The 20,131-nt window shown below is 36.7% G+C and overlaps 1 protein-coding gene across 1 annotated transcript in view; it reads left to right on the forward strand.

The window, feature by feature from the left end:
* The window catches only part of ATRNL1 (attractin like 1), a 541,498-nt gene that overhangs the window by 471,193 nt on the left and 50,174 nt on the right, over positions 1-20,131 (forward strand). Inside the window, 1 exon segment of the mRNA XM_069797060.1 lies at positions 10,907-11,021. Within this exon segment, the coding sequence (XP_069653161.1) occupies positions 10,907-11,021 (115 nt within the window).

Consider the following 20,131-nt stretch of genomic DNA (forward strand, 5'->3'; position numbering starts at 1 on the left):
GAAATCATTTGGTTAGATAAGAAAAATATATGAGGGGGAGTGCAAAGCTTCATGGAATGCAAGGATTGGAAGCAAACTCCAATGAAAAGTTCACAAATCTGTGATTTTTCAGGGAAACTCTAAAAAAGATGGTCAGTCTGCTGTGAAAATGGTATGTCTTTTGAAGAAAAGATGTTTCAAGTGTCATCGCTGCTGCTAAATTTTACAATGTAAAATTTAAAGTGAGAACATTTTTGAAGAAAAATAACAACCTTTTCTGTACTTTCATGCAATAAGGATGGGGACTATAGAATTCGATGTGAATAATGATTTTTGTTGGTGGTGACTGTGTAATACCTTACTGAAGGAAATAATAAAATATAAAATAATTAGAAGGTCTTGCTGCGCCCTAGGAAACACACATGGAATAGAAGCGTAAGCTGAGCTGGACTATGTTTCCATACCACTCATTTTCAGTTAGCAGTGCTCAAGGGGCTAAGCAGGCTTGGAATATGGTACTTTCTAAAAAAATGACACTTACTTTCCATAAAAGTAAGTGTTGAATAAGTAAGTGGGATTCAGCAAATCCAAGTTCAGCAAATACTTTATGTAGTAAATCTTTGCTGATTTAATAAAAATGATGCAGGTTTTATAGTATTTTAAAGGAGCAGACTTTTTCCTATTTTGTTATATTAAAAAAAATCTGTCTCTTTTTCTTAAAAAAAAAAAAAAATTCCATCAGTTATGTTAAGCTAACATGAGTAACATGCATAAATAATTGCATTCATGCGAGTAATCCTGTTTGCTTTAACGCAACAGCTTCTCCAAGCACTAATTCTCATGTGTCTAATCATTTGTCAGATTAGATCCTGTAGACTTCATTTCTTGTGCATTTTCAGTGAAGTTCCTAATATGTTTGTGACCACTGTAAGTACTAACAATCTTGATGGGGAGCATCTTGGGAAGCAACATTAAGTGATAGTACTTGAGTTTATTTGCAGGATTTTTCAAGGACACCATTAAGAAATTAATAATGTAGTGTCAGATTTGCAGCTGGTATAAATCAACATAGTTCTGCTGTTACTTCAGTGTTGTGCTGATTTAGGCAGCTGAGGATTATCTCACAGATATTTGAGATTTGAATTAATTCATAAGCTTCAAGTGGAAAACTACCGAATTATGCTTTCAAATTAGTGAATGGGCCAGAGTAGGTGATGGAGGTCCTCAAGAGAGGAAAGTGAGAGACGCATCTTGCAACACCTTTAAAAAGGTCTGGTTTGTGCTTTCACAAGCCTGCCAGACTGAACTCTCCCTTTCTACCTCATTGGCAGCAACTACTGCCAAAACCACTAGTCGATTTAACACATGCTGTTGCTACTAGTACATGATAGAGCAAAACTAGGTTCCCTTTTGCTGCCATCACATACCTTTTTGTTGGGATAGAGAAATCTTTTATTGTTGATTCTTCCTGCTGCTGGAGCAGCTATGACCTGATCCACACTATCCACACACACTAGGATGAAAAATTCCATAGACTTACAAATCTTAAGTAGTGGGATAATTTGTTTCAGAATGTTTTTGGCTATGGTGTACACATTTTACAGCTGTCCTTGGACCATGGCAAGAACAATCAAAATAAAAGCTATGTCATGCTTTCAGACATTCGGTTCGTGTCTTCCCTACATTCAGTAGGCTGTGATCTGTGTAAGTTGTCATGATAGAAAGTAATTTGTTATTCTGGTGCCATTAGCATTTTTTCCAGCATTAAGAATATTGCCAGGTTTGCACTTTAATCCCTTCTGCTGACAGCTAGTTTTCACAATGTGTCTTGATTTAGTTCTTTTTTTCATTAATACGATTCCAGGTATAAATATTTTAATTTATCATTTGCTAGGCATCCTGTATGTGGCCAGGAGGTTACACAAGAACTTTAAAAGACATTGCTGAAGAAAAGTTCACTAAAAGCGTATTTTGGATGACATATGGTGTACTATATTTTCTTTCCAGTTTTGCAAGAAATGCAAAATACTGCATAATAATTTCAGGACACTTGCCTTTCCTAACCCTCAAGTCTGGCATAGATCTTCTAAATGATAATCAAACCTTGTCTTTAATGACTCTAGGATGCTGCACATCTACAGGAATGAGATCTCTGTGGTCACAAAAGGCACCTGCTAGTCAGAACTTTTGACATCTACCCAAGATTCATTGTCTCAATGACAGATTGAAATTTTCTGATCCACCACGAGCAAAGGACAGCCCATGTTTATCCACCTCATGGACATTTCAGAAATCTGTAGCTGTCTTGGTTTGCTTGTTCCCAATGAAAGTAACCTGTACTGTGCTCATCCTTAGCTCAGCATTCCCCTGCCTTCCACCATAGCCACCCTCGTTAGCCTGCAAATTAGGCAGAATTTAAAGTGTGCTTAGTACTTCATCTTTCTCACCCTGAAAAGTTAGTAGTGGCTCTGGAGGGACCATGTCGTCTTCTGTCAGGCAGTCTGGGATAAAGTTAACCCACTGTGAAATATGGGAGTGACAATCCGGTTGTAAGTGATCAGCCCAATTTCAAACAGTGATGGACTGTCAGTGATTTGTCACCACTGAAATGTGAGTTTTCATAGACAAGCCTTTAAGGTTGAATTGTGAAGGAATAACAGAATTCTCCACTTCTTGTTTCTAATCCCTGGAGGTCGAACAGATATACCCATCTGGGAAACAAATGCCCATTAGCATCACTTCACTGCACAACACCACCTTGACTTACAGAATTTGAAATGGCAGTCAGAAGAATTTACAGGAAAGTATCTGGGGATACATGATGCTTGGTATATGCCACAGACATAGGGTCTCAGCTGCTTTTCCCAACAGGATCTAGCTAGCTGCTGCCAAGATAAATTTCTTTTCACAAACTGGACGCTAACGTTGCCAGCCTTTAATCAGACTCATACAGCTTAATAGGGGAATGTTCTGGAGGCTCTTGGGGATACCTCTGGCAGTAATCCAGTACAACTACTACACACACCATCCGTTGTAAGTTATGTTCAATATTTTCCAGATTAACCTGAAATTACTTTTATTAGCGAGCAAGATGTAACAGTAAAGTAAAACCAAGTTTATTTAACAGTATGAAGAGATAAGAAACTGCATACGTGGACACACAGAAAAAGAAACGCAGTGTGCCCTGCAGCTACCTGATATTTTGATTTAACTTCAATGTCTTGTGTTCTGTTCAGCCACTTGTGAAAGTCAGGAAAACTGCAGGATGGTTCACACTAGTGTCACAATTCAGAAAAAGCAACCTCTAGGCAGTAGGATGAAAGCTGACTAGGAAACCTGACTAGGAGTTCTTTCTGGAAACCCCATTGAAAATAAATGCCTCTGCAGGTGTGTCTCGAAGCTTTGTCTTAATAAATCAGTTTTAATCAGAATGTCAATTCATAACTCTTGCTAATGAAATGCTGTATGACATAGTATTAGGTTTTGAAACGAAGTCTTTTACTAGATTAACTGAGAGTAACTTTGTTGCAAATGAATATAGTTCTTATAATAAAAATATGGCTCTTCTGAGCATAAAAATTTTGAGATTAATACATAAATTTAACATCAGTACATAACCTTTGTTAACAATCACATTCTACTCAAAAGACTGCAAAAAAGAATGCAGCCTATCACTGCATATTGATATAGTGGAGAGAGAGTTAAGACAATAAATTGAAGGATAACAATGCGGTTTGCTCACTGGGGCCATAATCACAGCTTGGTAATCATAATGTGTTCTTTTTATTGTTAATTCCCACTGTTTTTCATATGGAAAATAATGGACCAACATATTCTAAGATTTCCATTGCTATTTTGAAACAAGGAAATTAATGGAGATTTATATTCTGCAAAGACAATGGGGCAAAATTACTCTGGAAAGATAATTCAATGTTAAAAAAATCTCTAAGAAGAAATGTTAGTATAATTTTGGTCAGGTTGCATTTTATTATCAATAAGCCTGTTGATCTCAGCTCCATTAGACACTGTAGAAGTTTTCAGGGAAAACTGGTTCATTCTGAAGGTCAAGTAGAATTGGTAGAGTCCTCCCAGTAAATCAGCGGTGGCTGGATGACTCAGTCAGAGAAGCAAAGATGTTACCTCAAGTTTCTTTCACTAAAGGTGGAAGAATTGTAAGGTACTCCAAAAAGTTCTCCAGTTTTTACTGCTGTAGGTAACGCAGTGATGTACTCTGTGTGGGTTAGTGTGACCTCATTAATCAAAGTTAGAAATCACTGAGAAATCCTCAGGCAAAAGAAGGTGCAGTGTAGAAGCCCAAAGCGTTGAGGACACTCAGGCTCTGGGCCATTCTTGTAGGTTTAGATGAGGTAAAACTTTCCGCTCACTAATCGCAAGAGAGGAACTTTACGGGATGGATTAAATGAAAATCTTTAGTGGATGCTTACAATTTCAGTAAAACCCTAGGGTCATACGAAGAACTGGAGTTTCCTATGCCAGCCACAAAGCAATGTTCAGAACTCCAGCCTCGCTTATTTAGTCTGTTGTGGTATTTCCTAAAGTATATTTCTCCTGGCACACAGATGATGTTTGGTGAAAGCTTTTTTTTCCCTGTCATTAAGGCTTATTACTCATTGTATCAATCTGTGGAGAAAATTGTCAAAACTTTTGGGTAGGTGGGAAGCTCATACTCAAAAGTAGGTTAATGAGCGTTAGTTAATATGTACCCAACATTTAGAACAGCAATGCAGTATAACACTGATAGTCTAAGAAAACAGCAGTACCGATTACGGTCTTTGGTTCTGTCTGAGGCATTGCCTTAGTTTCAGCGCTCTGGTAGAAGTGCCAGGTTCTCCTCAGGGCAGCAGTGGGTGCTGTGGAAGCGGTGAGCTGGTGCTGGGAGGAGCAGACAGTGCTTCTTCCATTCCTCTGACATTACTTTTGGTTTTGATTCCCTCGGCAAATAACCATGGAGAAAAAAAGATGGGGATAGGATGAAGGTTGGCTACGGGGGGGAGTCTCCCATCTCCTTCTCTTGGCAGGATAGCTGTGCTAAGGACATTTGGAGTTTCTCCAGCAAAATGGCCCCGAAAGCCCCCACCAAATGACATCAACGGAATTCTGTGAATTTGAAAAGATGAATTTTCTTTTTCTCCCTTGCACTGCTGAAAAGTCTGCCTTTACTGCACTGAAAATGGTCAGAGCAGTCATCGCATTTTACTCCACATCTTTAATTATAGGTCAGAGTATTTCACCTCAAACAAGCATTTAGTAGAAGCAGAATAGGAAAACCAGGATTAATCCTCTTTCCTCAAAGAACAGAGCTACCTCTGCTTTCAACTGCGTTTTAAAAAGAAAGTGGCCACAACCGTATTGTAAAAATCTAATTTAGTAAGCTTGTTTTGAAAACAGCTACCTAGATCAAGCTCTACATCCAGGGCAGCTGCAGGAATGCCAGTGAATCCTGAGTGGGTGTAAGAGACACCAGGATGTGCCTGGGCAGGTAGTGGAGAGCTTCAGCTATTGGGAAATTTTTAATATTGAAATTAAGATTAACAGTGTTTTGAGGCTTTTGATTTTGCATGTGGGTATCTAAATTTGACCAAAATCCAGCTTAGGTACTCAAGTGCTTTTCTGAATTGAGACTTGCTTATCACAAATAAATCAAGAAACTCAGAAAATAACCAAAGAATTCAGGAAAAGAACCTGAAGCTGAGGGAAAATGAAGATGTGATTACTTGTAATATAACAGTCTAAATTTTACATTTCCTCCTTTTCTACATTCTTTACCTCTTCAGAGGATGCAGTCTTGTTTCTTTTCTTCTCTCCCCTCTAAAGTCCTGCACACTGATCTCCAGAAAAGTGGCTATTTACATTCTGAGTCTGGTACTCATCCTGTCACAACAACAGATTTGATTGTTTATTTGCCAAGCCATCAAGCTTAGTTTATGTGGAATTCACCAGATTAACTCTGTTTTAATAATATGATTAAAAACTAGGTTTAAATGGGCGTCATTTATTTCTAAAACAAAAAAGTGTAAGTCAAGCTGGTTTTTTTAGAAGAGATGAAGTTTTATTTATAATGAATTCTCGTAAGTAGTACTAAGACCATTTTAGTCAGGAAACTTTACAGTGATTAATGCATAGTTGTTTGCATTTAAATTCTTGATTTATATATGAGAACTGTATTTGTGCACACTGTCAAACTTTATTCTGTTCTTGTCAAAATACTTATTACTGCTGACAGGTGTAACATGCTCGCATTAATCCTTAATTCCTTGATTCAATTTTCTAATTGCTTTTTTGGCATGAGTTTGGAGCCATTTAGTCTTACGTGATCTATTTGTCTTATGGTGTAATAATGCACTTTTAAAAATTGGATGCACCTAACTTAGGATGCTGAACAGAAAAAATATATATAGATATTACTTAGTACTGAAAATCCAAAGTTTTATAGCACTTCTGTGGGACACCACTTCTTGGAATACAGGTAGAGCCAAAACACATTACACTTTTCATCTTCCCGTATTCACAGTATTTAATATTTTCGTTGATATGAATCGATGCTAAAGTTTCAGTGCATTTCCCCCCAAGAGATTCCGAACCCTTATAGCAGCTCCATGAACATCCCCTTAGTCATCGTTGTGTTCTCCTACCCTTCTCACCTCTTCATGCTGTTGCCTTCTGTTGCCTGTCCTGCCCTCCAAGAATGACAAAATATACTTCCCAGTTTCTTCTTGATATGAACTGTTAAAGCTGCTCATTTGTGTTATTCCTAAACAGCCAAATAACACAATGCACTTTGTTACTTTCTTGTCATAAAGCAGATGTCCAAAGTTACTTAGAAACAGATATTTTTAATACAGGTATGGATATACTATAGACTGACATATGTTTTTATGCCAGTAATGGTAGTATTGTCATCTGTCCTTTGTATAGGAAAAAAAAAAAACCAGCCAAAATTTATTTCTTATAGAAACAACTCAGGGGCGAGCAAAGAATCTTCCCAAAGCTCGGTAATTCCTCACAAACTCACCCAGGCAGCTGGACTTTGGCTGGGTTTTGTAGGATTTTCAGAAAAAAAATCTGGAGACTGGAGAACGTTTTCTATGACAAAAAACTAGGACCCTGGGAAGATAACTTCTGATACTTGTTTTCTGTGAATAAATATATGACAACACATTTAAATTTTGGATAAAACCTTATCTCTTTTTTTTTAATTATTATTCTCTGTTTTCTTCCCTATGCTCTGCACTTATTTCTTCTTTCTATATCCACTGACTTACTCTTCTTTTCCTGGTATCAATAATAATATATGCTCTCTTACCCTCCTATTCCTTCATGGTTTTCTTCCCCTTTCTTTTTCACCTTCCCAACTGACATACCTCCTTCTGTCACAGTGAGTGTAAGAAAGGGAATATAAGAGTAAAACATGGTTAAATAAAGAAGTATTTGTTTATTCTGTCTTCCACTGATAAAGTTTTATTAACTCTGTGATTGTCATTTGTGCTTTTTGGCAAAAAAAGGTAAGTCACTTTCGGGGGGGGGGGGGGAAGGTAATTCTAGCAAGTAAATCATGGTAGCTAAGTGCTTTGGGCAAACAAACATGTGCCTTATCTCTTGAAAAAAACCCGTGGAAAATGCATGATAAATGGCACATTTCAGAGAACATGTTATGTCACTGTGAAATAACTTTGATTCATGGTTATGTATTTATCTTTAAACAACTGACAAACCTTAGGGTATCTAAATTATTATCATTTGCTCTATGCTTCTGTGGGTTTTTGCTAGTGAATCTGAATGATGTGAGGTAAGATAAGACATCTGCTTTTCCATTCGTAATGTTCTATAAAGAACAAATAAGCACAAATAGAAATTCTTACTGTATTTGATTTTTGGATGAAGTCCTCTGAAAAATATTTATCAGGAACAGTTCCCTCCAATTGTGTTTTGAAAAGCATTAGTATAAACTTCAAACAGAAAAGGATGGGACCTGTTAATAAAAGGTTTTATATTACACAGCAATAGAAAATATCATCATTTTGATTTAGAATAAAGTAATTATTCACCAAATTAAAAGGCACAATGGTAAATTTGTTCCTTTCAGTTTTGTGTCTGCATAAACTGTATCCTAAATTAGATTTTTAAATGAAGATTTCATTTTTTCTGCCTTTTGAGATTGAAAGGAATCATGTTATTTGATTTGCTGTTGTGACAAATTGGGAAAGATGACTTAAATGCTCTATTGTTTGCATTAGTAATAGCAAAGGGTTCAGGTGCTGTTGTTCTTGTATATAGTGGAAGATGGTCCATGACACCCCATGCAAAGGTTTTTATCTGTAAAATCTGTTTATCATATTAGTGAGTGCACAGGAGTCACTGACTAGCCACCTCCCCAATTTATGGCACTCTGTCCATGGACGTGAGGAGGACCTGGTCTGCTCTGTTCACAGCTCCTGCTGCAGGAGCTTGCCTAGAGCTGGAAAATCTATTTTGCACTGAAGATGCAGGAGGAAGGCCAATGCAGGGTGACGTCGGAAGCACAGGGGCGAAGTGAGATGAGCTTAGCTGGCGTGGAGCTGCATCCCTGTCTGGATGGTTGGGGAAGAGAGATATAGGTAGAACTGCTGGAATGAAGGGGCACGTATTTAGGTCTAAGGGGAGCTCTGATATGAGTGTGCGACAGTTGGGAAGCCCTAGATTTTGACAACTGGAAGCGCAACAGGTAGGAGTGAATGAAAGTGTGTAATAGTGGGAGAAAGAAGTAAGCAGAGAGGTCTACACCAGACTGCTGTCAGTGCTGTGTTATATTATGTTATGCTATGCCTACGCTTCTCTCATTAGATTTAAACAGCCCAGGGCACAGCTGCTAATCTGAATGATCCCATCAAGACCCTTTTCTATATTAAATGTTATGATCAGAAGAAATACCGTTATTTTTGTATGGGTTTTTTTACATTGCCCTTCAACACATGTAAGTCAAAGAAACCGTAATAAGAAAGCAAACTTTCCCACATCATTTCTTTTCCAATAATCCACTCGTACTACTTTTGTGCACATACAATCAATGCTGCTAATATTAGCAAGCTTCTTATTCTGTTTTCCCCGTTCCCTGCATTGCTTTTAGTATAGAATCTTATCATCCAGCAATGCCTGTCCAAATGTTTTGCTGATAATACATCTACGGAAGTCCACAGATATACACCAGCTTACCCAGATTCAGAATCTGTTCTCTTCATCTGTTCCTTTGGCCTATATTGAATCAATGCATTACAAAATATTATTAGTAAATGCTACAAATCCAGTACACACAGATTAGAAAATATTTCTTATGTTGTTTTTTGAAAAGTTACTGCGTTTAGTTGAAGCTTTTAGGGTTTTACTTTTCTGTTTCATCATTTGGTAAGGCTTTAGTGAATATAAGTTGTCATTCATTATGTCATAGCAATTTTAAATTCGATGACATTCCTCGCCCAAGTTATTTTAATGCTATCGCCTCAAATGCATCTACAGCAATGCCTTTCAAATATGACCATGAAGTAAAAAATAAGTATATTTATCTATTGTTCGATTTATTGCTGTATTCTCTGTTTCCTTATCTTTACTGATAAGGAATGTAAATGTTGGTTACTCGGAGGCAGAAAAATAGAAAATGATAATTGCTTTACATGATGGAAGCGCCTTTGTTTTCTTTATATCTAATACTTTGCAGTGTATTTAACTTGGCTAAACTATCATTTTTCTTAGTAAACTTGAATCAGTTGACATTTATATATACATTGCATTTTGCATGTCAATGGAAAGTTTTATGGCTTTGAATTTTGAATCAAAACATCAAACTCGTATTTTGCCTTGGAACATGACAGACATTCTAAAAATTTACAAACAAAAAAAGAAACAAATGCTTATGCTGATTTTGACCTAATGTTTTTAGAAATATCTTTACTGCTTGACTAAATGTTTAAGCTCTCCAAAGTGAAATGCCTATATCTTAGTGAGCACAAAACATGGAAACATGTAAATATGGAAACACTGCAAATTGTCATATTAGAAACTTATTATTCTATGGTTTTGTAGACTGCTTTGCTTTTTTTCCCTGCTCCTAGTATCCTCAGTCTTGGTAACTTGAGAACAATATGGTAGCAACCATTTTGTTGCAAGTTAACTGCAAATGAAAAGATCTCTACAGCTAATAAGAGAGAGATGCTTGGTAACAGCACATACCTCCCACCAGCAAAACCAGCATTGTCATAGCTTCATATAAGACAAAGTAAGATGATAATTGCACAGGCAACATTTTCAGAGCTTTTCTAACTTTATTCAAATATAGTAACACTGCACCTGTTTTCTGCATATGCAAAAAAAATCAGGAAGTTCCTGTCTCAAAGAAATCATTTGCTTACCAGGACAGACATAGAGAAGGCAGACTTACTGGTCTGGGAAACTCAAGAGAGATTGGTTATCTTTATATATATCTATATTATAGAGATTTGCTCTCATTTTATGATTTTGGTATTAGGAGGGCTAGGTAATGGATGCCACTGAAGCACAGTTTTTTCACGTGGGTACTTCTTACTAGAATAGGGGAGTTTCTGGTACTTTTAGATACCAGTGTGTATACCAAAAGGTTTTGTTGTTTTCTAAGCTTTAAGAAGTTGATATCTCTTCATTTAGTGAGCTATAAAACTAAGTATAATTTTGTTGTCTTTATGATCATTTCATTTTTTCTGTTTGGTTAGATTTGCAGTGTGGGCTGTTAAAGCCCATTTTTAAGTCAATTAACATGGGTAGGACAGTCTCTTTAAATGCAAAGAACTAATTGGGAAAAATATCTTCCTACTGTTACAGTGAACCTTAAAATAAGTTAAAGATGTACAAGTAAAACTGTAATGGAAATGTCGGATATTACATTGGTATCTTCCTTTTTCAGGGTGCTCCTAAACCGATTGCCATTGAGCCCTGTTCAGGAAACAGAGCCGCAGTCCTCACGGTGTTTTTATGTCTGCCCAGAGGATCATCAGGAGTCCCACCCCCTGGTCAGTCAGGTAAGGCTCGTGTTGCTGAGCGTCATGTCCTTTCTCGTGCAAGGCAGTCTGCTTGGACAAAGGCACCCACACAGACCCAAAATAACAGCACAGCAGGTGAATACAAGGGGCTACTCAGTCCAATTGATGTTAAGTTTAGGGCCAGTGTTTAATGAGGAATTTTTGTTTGGAATTTGTTGTGGTATCTCAAATAAAAAGCGCAGTGGTCAGACTAGGCTGGTGTACAATGCCATATCTCATTAGCACTTCCTGAAACAATATGTGTACATACCGATATTCTTCAACCTTGACTTGTAAGGCAAAAAAATTTCAGATGCAGACACTTCTAGAGTTTCAGTTCAAGTTGTGATAAATGAGGCTATATAGGCAATACCAGTGAGTATTCTCAGTTCAAGTTGATGTTTAGTCCACTAACTTCTAGTTAAGTTCCTTTGCACCGTGAATCCCAATGCTATGCAGCCCAGGATTCAATTAAAATATTAGCATTTCCCAGAATGCCTGTCGGATGAAACCTGGGATTGCGTGAGCGGATGTGTCTGCTTCATTAGGAAGGTGTTCACTTTGGAAACGATCCCAGCTCCTTTTAAAGCAGCATTTGCGTTATCTGGAAGCACTTCTTGTGGTAATCTACCTTATCTGATCTACGCCAGATTGTTGTACAAAACCATTACACCCATTCTTCTAAAATACTTCCTAAACAGGAGGTACTTAAATACACTTCTAAAATCCTCTAAATAACTGCCTACAATGCTATGATACAAAATGGCCATGAGAACAAAGTTGAGACAGTAATGTAGCGCTGCACAGACGACCAGCTTAACGTTTCAGAATTCTTTGGAGCTGTTGCCAAAATGAACACTTTTGTAAAGAATAGTAAGCTGCATGGTATGTGCCCAAAATGCTCCTATAAACCAGAAAATATGCTTTAAGGCTAACTTTTCTTATTAAGAGCCAAAATGATATCCTTTTAACCTTCAAAAATCCATTTAAGAGATTAAAAAGTATTGAGTAATGATGATAAGGGCAAACTAAGTTGACTTATGTTGGAAATAAGCTCAGCTGAGTGTTCGTTCTTCTTCTTTTGGCCTGATGACTATCTGTTATTTATTTGGTTTTTTTTAGTTCAGGGTGTTTTTTTTCAGTTGGGTGGGGTGTGTAATTTTTTTTTTTCCCCCTGAATCCTGAGATGAGGACTTAGTTTTTAAAATGCTGTTTATGGCTTGGAATATCATTTCTGGAAGTGCTATGAAAATAAGTGTTACTGATGCTTTCTCAAATACATTTCCTGGAAGAAGTATATAAATGTAAGTGCTCTGAAAGAGAGCAATGAGGGAGGAAGGATGTTTAGCATATTACGTGTTCATGTTTTAATAAAATGAAAAAGAAATGAAGGTGTTTATAGTCTTACAAAAAGGAAAAACATTATGAAAGGAAATTAAAAGTAATTGTTGAAATTGGAGCTTAAAATGTTTTTTTCTGTTGTTTTCAAATTTACCTATGATGTGCTTCTCGGCAGTAAAAATGTATTTATCTAGTTACTTCATAATCAGCTTCTATTTACTATATATAATTTTTTAAAAAATAATTGCTGTTCTTTGCTGTGTGTAAAATGTGGACGGAATAGGCTTTTTGAAACAGGACTTGGGTTCAACAATACAGCAGATGTGTCATTTTGAGTGTTTCTCAATCTGTGACAGAATACACCTCTTTTTTACACGTTATGTCCTACTGTTCTGCTCTGTCCTCTTATTACTTTGCCTTCCATCAGCTTTGCAGGCATGTATTTCAAATGCTGTTCCTTCGTTTGTTATTATAGTGTTTGTCAGCCATTTAGTATTTAAAAGTATCTAAAATTTTTAGTCCCACAACTTTCACTTTGTTCAGGGTCAAAAGCAAATAGAAATGCTTGAGGTGTGCAACCATGCCGATTCAACCATTAGATTATATTAGATTATATCGCTATAATTGTTTTTTCTTGTGTGTAATGAATTTTGGTACTCATGGACTGCTTTCACTGTACGTAAACATGCATAGTCTAGGCAGAAGCTATTATGCAAGTTTGTTGGCATACCTGTAGCTCTACTAATTCACCACATTCCTGTCCTGCAGCACTACCTGCTGCTTCTTTCCTGGGCTTCCTGGGAGCAGATGCTGTGAACCGTGCCAAGTTATTTGAAATGATGTGGAAGCTTTGTGTGGCAGACGTGTTTCCCATGCAGTTGGTTTCCCTTATGACCTAAGCTAGGTTAAAACAATGATATTTAGGTGGATGGAAGTAGTGTGTTCAGTAATTATGTCTTGCCAAGTAATTTTAGAATCCTCTATTACTTGCATATAACCATTTTCAATCTCATTGGGATCATTCTAGGGTATAACTGACAGTGTGTCAAACATATTTGTTTAAATGCTATGTCAATAATACTGATTCTCAGTTCACAACGAGAGTCTGTGGGTTTCATTTCTTATATGCATATGTCTGAAATATAAGAAGGAAATGCCTGTTTTGTTCTGCATTACATTGTTTCTCCAAAATCAAGAAAGCTATTCTTTCCACAAATAACTAGTCTATGCTCCACTGGAGTTGTTACCGTATCCCTATGCTTTTAAGATCTGAATTTGATCAAAAGCGAGTTTTACTTGTTTCCAAGGTTTACATTAACAAATATTTTGTTGAAAAATGACTTTGAATATTAAAAAAAAAAAACAAAACAAACCAAACCCTAATGTAAAGGTTACTCTTTCTGCAGCAAATGTTCTATACTTCACCTTTATCAGCAGCTGGAAGAAAAGTTGAAACTACAGATGGTGGGCTTTGGCCAAAGGCTATGCAAGGCAAAAACTTCTCCAGGAGAGACCATATGTCCCAGTGGAGATCTGAGTGTTCTCTACCTCCTGCAGAAAATACTCAGAACTTTACAGACTTTTGACAGTGTTGTTTAGTTCTATGTGCTAATCCTGTAAGTATACAAATAACAGCTATGTTGACACAATTAAACTGCTTAAAATTAATAAGTGGTTTAAGATAGGTCTAACACAGATTGGTCATGTAGGTTCAGATGAAATATTAATAAAAATGGATTTATTGCAAAAAAGAAACCCTATTCATTGTGACTATTGTTTTAAAAAGGGACTTCATCAATAAAGGAATGATTTGTAGAATTAAACGTCCTGAAAATCTGGAAAGTCAGTTAATTTTACCACTGTAGTAGGTTAGGTGTAGCACAGTAGACCTTACATTTTCTTTTAGGTGTAAGCTTTGAAGAGGATCCTAACAATTCAATCATGCTTCTCTAGAGTAACAACTGTTTTTAAATGAAATTTTGCTTGGATTAAGGCAAAAATTAGAACCAAATAGTAAATAAATTTGAATGAGCAATGAAAAACATTAAGGAAGTTTAGCAGTGATAAAAACTAAAATTTCTCAATTTTGGATTGACTGGTAGAACACATAGTTTCCTCATTCTTCAGTTGTCTTATTGGCTGCATTGTACCTAAGTAATCAGATCAAAATTCAAAGGTTAAAAAAAATAGCAATTCTCTGTACAATTAATGAGTACATCAATATGCATGCATCAGTGTATATGCATATCAGAAAAATCACTCCTTCAAGCAGTTTTGGGCAGATTATAGTATACAATGCACATACATGTCTTACAGATTTTATGACACTTTGGAAGCTAGAGATCATCTATTATTGCTGTAGTGTGTGACCCAATGCTTTAAATAGCTTAAACTCTTCTTAATATCAAAGGAAATCTAATAATGAGAGCAGCTGCAACCAGATCTCTAGAAAGAACTAAATTATACATCTCAAATGGTATTGAACAAAACAAGCTAGACAAAAAAAAAGAAGGGGGGGGGGAGAGTAATAATATATAAATTACTTAATGCAGAAAAGGTGTCAATGAATTACCAGCAGTGGAAAGACCAAGAATAACTCCTTCAAGGGCTTCATACAGCTCTGGTGATATATTGGGCAATACAGAAAGAATAGCTTGGTAGTGTGATAAATTCTGTGACCATATCATCCTTATTATTAAAGCCAACTAAATCCCACACGTTGAGGTATCAAGGTATTGCACAATAAGTTTATAAAACTCTGACATTTGCATTGTTCTTGGATAAGGCCAGTAAATGCTTTAAAGCACAATGTAATTTGTGAATTATTTACAGGTTTGTGGCTTTCACACAGCAAAATTTCCTACCAAGCAGGTAAAAGTGGTAGAGCACCCAGTAGCGGTGCTTTCCTATTAAGACAGTGAGCTGAATGGTCTCTGAAGGTGTATGTATATGTGTCTCTCTATTAAACCACAGAGGAACTCTAACATCTAGATGGCTATGACCTATGTGAGGTGAATCTAACTTAATAGTTAAAAGTAACAATTGGAAATTAAAACCAAGAACTAAATAAAATATAGTAATTAATAGAGCGACTTCAGCGGAAATAATTTTGCAGTGGAAGTTGTGGAACATACATCCTGGAAGACTGCGTGCAATATTCTGTTGTTATAAATATAAATGAAGATAACAAAATTTCATGTTCAGCAGGCCTCTCCAACAGTGCTATCTGAAAGTTACTCTCCAATATCCTTGAATCAAAACAGAATTTCATGTCATTTTGGGCACACTAACTGTGGTGTTCAATCCTACTTAATCAGCGAACTACAGTAGGATCACAGAATCAATAAAATTACCATGCCATCTGCCTTCCCTGTACTCACCATCATAATGAATAACGACTCATTAAGTGTTCTACAAGACAATTAGCTCTGGATGGGGGGTTTTCAGTAACAAGGTTTTCTTGGTTCTATTTCTAATTTTCTCTGATTAAAATACAAGAAAAGGCAATACATATCATAAGAGGCACATGAATATAAATATGAAATAACAAATAGTTTTTATAAAGTGTTATATTTAATGATATTGGTCAATTGTTCTGACCCTTGGAAGTAAAACCATAGGTTAGGCGTTTTCATATGTAGATTGGGTTCATATGTGTACCTATCTCAGTATGTAGTGAAACAGCTGCAGACATAGTCCAGGGGCAAGTAAGTCCCATGAATTTCTACCGGCTACAAACACATTCCTTGCTCAGTCCCTTCACGCTTGCAAAATAACCCAATATAAAGTCAGTAGGACTACAAGGATAAGCAAAGATTTTTTTGGTAGAAAAATGTTAAAGTTGTTGATGAAAATATACTGTAATTAAGATATACAGAAGATGGTTGAATCTCTTATTGCCTTTTTTCATGTTGGAGGGTATTTACAGAGTACTAAAGGAGTGAAAATACAGGACAAATTAATGAAAAAGTTAATAACAGAATGTAAATTGAATTGTACAGTGTGATGTGTGGAGTACATATTATTAAGGGCCTGTGGGTGCATTTTGAGGGTTCTAGCATTTTTCATGTACTCAAAGGGAAAAGATGAGGGTAGTAGAGGGAAACACCCAAATCTGATTCTGCATTAGCAAGTAAATCTGTGTGCCTACTGAAAAGCTCCTGCCTCCCAGTAACAGTGAGGCTGAAGAGTCAAGGGTGAACTTCAGAGGCTCATTTGCTAAGGACCACTTCAGCCCCTTGTCTTCTCAGACATACGTATTCTGGTACACTATTTCACCACTTTGTAGACCTTTTCTTATACTCAGAAAGGAGGCGGGGAGGGGGGGAGGGCTTGAGGCTTGCTTCTGTTTAGAGCAGAGGGCTGGCCCAGATCATTAATCTTGTTTGTCCTTTGTGTGGTCTCTGTTCAAACGGGAAAACAATGACTTACGAGTTCAAGAGCTGCAGGTATGGTATCATGTCAGGTAGCTAGTACAGAGGAGTGCTGGCAAGGTATCTGTTTTGGAATAATGCTTACACTAAGTATACGTTTCCTGCTATATAAAATGTGGCATTAACTATAGAGTCTTGCATATGCAGCATTTTGAAGGCATATATGGACTAATACCTGCTAACAAAAAAAGTGCCTTCAACTGAGCGAAAGAGAACCAGGGAAAGAAAAGAGCTTAACCTAGAGAAGAGGTACTGAAGTTATATAAAAAGGCTTTATTTCTCGTATTCCTTCATTTAAAAGTGGGACTTTTAATCATTCATATATATAGCAGGCTTTAGTGAAGAAAGACCATGAGTACTGAACAATGGGAGAAGAAAAGGGAGTTAAAGGTAAAAATGGGAAGATATTCATAACTGGTAGGCTATTTAGATTCCTAAACACATAAACAAGAAATCTAAAATTGATATTGCAAAAGAAAAAAAGAAATCTGTGAAAGGGTGTAAGTCTAAATAAAACAGAATGTAGTTCTGCATTCTGTTTTTTCTCAGCTGGTTTATTACTCCCATCAAAGTAGTATCTGGGCATCCTACATGTGTATTTAAGTAAACATATTTCTCTGCATCATCCCGTTCTTTGTTCTGTACCCATCTGCCTCTCTAGACTGAGTGTCATTTCTCCTCCTTTGTAATTTTGGAGGCAGACTATTGGCTTATTTTCATTATTTGCTGTTTTATTGACATAAGTTTTTATTGATGCACCAAAGAAGTAGATTTTATATTTATAATCTAACAATACTATTTAGGTAGACTAAAATGACATGTAAGCATGGAAAGCCTTATAAAAACACTGAGCAAAACCAACTTCACAATACCCCTAGAAGGGACATTCCCCACCCCCCAACCCCCCCATAAATAACAAGATTTCTCCTATGAAATACTGAAAAAAATCTCAATTCTATTCATCTTCTCTGAAGTGCCAACATGCAACTGGAAATAAGCCAAACTATGCATTACAACAAAACAGTGTTGATGTCTAGAACTTGTGTTAAAGTACAGGGGTGAGTCAGGCATTTTATCTGGGCCAAAACTAAAGTACGGTTTACAGCACCATATAATTCACCATGCCTAGAAAAAAAAAAACTGTTTCCAGAAAATATTATATATCTGGATTACACAAATGATGCTTCTATGATGGAAATGACAGGGACAATTCTCATAGCTCAGCTTGCAAAGGTGCATGGCTGTATTCATTTGACCAGAAGCTCTGCAGATAAGGTGGATTATTTTAAAAGACTCAGTAAGGAACAGAATTTTTTGGAAGTTTGCCTGTAGTGTTTAGACTGTATGAAGACTGAGTTTAATCTGTCTCTCTAACCTAAGGCGTGAATAGACCATTTTGTATAGAAATGCAATTTTAGTAATTGCATTGAGGGATACTCCATATTAGTTACCAATATGCTGCCATTTAAATGCTCAAAAAAAATAGAAAAAGTTAAAATTGTGTAAGAAAATCAAAATGGTCTTTGTAAGAGTTTAATGACTATAAATAAAACTAAACTCCTAATTAATATATTAAGCTGTAGCTTCAACTTATTGACACTGAGAGACTGGTTTGTCAAGTGCCGTGGTCACAAAAGAAGTAAAATCTGGAGTTGTTTTTAGTTAACTGGAGATGCTTAGCAAAACAGCTCTTTAAGACTTGGTGGAAACTGATTCTGAAGATCATTTTGCAGAAAGAGTTGCTTGCTTTTAAATAGTAAGGCCTATTTTTGGAGTGGCTATTTTCTGCTTAATTCCATTCTTCTGCGCTGCATCAAATGAGGGAGCAGACTGTGTTTATAGTATTGACACTGTGAAAAGAACACAGTGCTAAGTGGCAGATGGTGCTGATGATTACTTAAAAAATATTTATGGCAATAGCAAAAACAAAGTAGATAATAAGACCCAGTAGCTGCCACCACCCTTCCTCCAGCCCAAACCCAAAGCAATTATTTTTGCAACCTGCAGGTAAAGTCTACCTGAAAAGCAGTGAGGTTCTTAGCGTAGTAAGCTTTGTAAGTGATGAAGAATGAGGTGGGTATTGATTTTGTCTGGAGTTTTAAAGAATTTTAGGTGGTTCTGTTATGAATTAGTTTTTACATCATTCTCGCCATGGAACCTTGATTCCTTTATATTCTGAAGAATTTATTTGAAGAGGACATAAACGCTTTAATATGAAGAACATGCAGTATAATGTTAGCAATGTGTCTTCCACAAATCTTGGCAAAAGTAACTTATTGATTGGACAGTAAAACCTGCATACTGCAGAGCTATCAGCTGGAGAAAAAAAAAAAAAGGAAAAAAAAAGAGGAGAACAGAGGATGTAGATATGGTTGTTTTACAACTTTATTGCTGGAATTCCTGCCCTAGAGGGATTCAATATTAATAAAAACTGTTAAATACCATGAACATTTCTTTGACAACTAGTTATTCATTGTTCAAACCAAAACTGTCACTGTTCCTCCAGAGTATTAGAAATAGGCTTTTTTTTTTCTTTTTTTTTTCTTTTGGGGGCTTTTGCAGCTTTAATTACATAAAGGGAACTGAAAGAATATCTGACAAGGCTGTAAAAGTTCTGAACACTGTGAAATGTAAGTACAGTCAGGTACATCCCCTGCGCTGTTCATGGAGGTTGGCTGAGCCATTTTCAGGTTGCATCCAGATGGTAATTTGATGATTTCTTCGCCCCAGTCATCATGGGGAATAGAGATGCAGTGATGGATGCTCATGATCCTAAGCTTCTGGCTGTGAACAGACGCACGAGAACCCAAACTTTCAAATCAAAGGCTCTAACCTGGAAAGAAACAGCATCCTTCAACCATACCTGCCTGCTGACCATCAGCTGAAGTATTCAGGGGTTACCCTATTTTCAACATGGCATCTATCACACACAAGGTTTTAACACAGCAGTCGTATCTCTTTTTCACCTTCATTTTGCCAGGCTAAGGCAAATGAGGTCTGCTTTAAACATGTTCTTCAGTCTTCTGAACACCTTTGTAACACTGTCCCAGTTTCAGCTTCAGTTCAGCTTTTTTTACCTTGCATGGCCAGGTTGTACTCAGAGCGCCATGTGAAGTCCCATCTGGTGTTGCCCAATGGCACTAACATTTCCTCGCTGTATCCCAATTAACTTTTACTTTACTTTAAACAATTTTCCCCCCTTCCAACTCAGTCTTTCTGTGGCCAACTTCTTACATCCCTGCCCTTCTTCTCTTCCTCAAACAGTGAACTTACAGTGTATAAGTTTCTGCTTGTTCCCAAAATACATGGCTTTGAAATTTGCACTGTTGAATCTGA

The sequence above is a fragment of the Haliaeetus albicilla genome, chromosome 11 (assembly GCF_947461875.1).
Source record: "Haliaeetus albicilla chromosome 11, bHalAlb1.1, whole genome shotgun sequence".
Classification (NCBI taxonomy): domain Eukaryota; kingdom Metazoa; phylum Chordata; class Aves; order Accipitriformes; family Accipitridae; genus Haliaeetus; species Haliaeetus albicilla.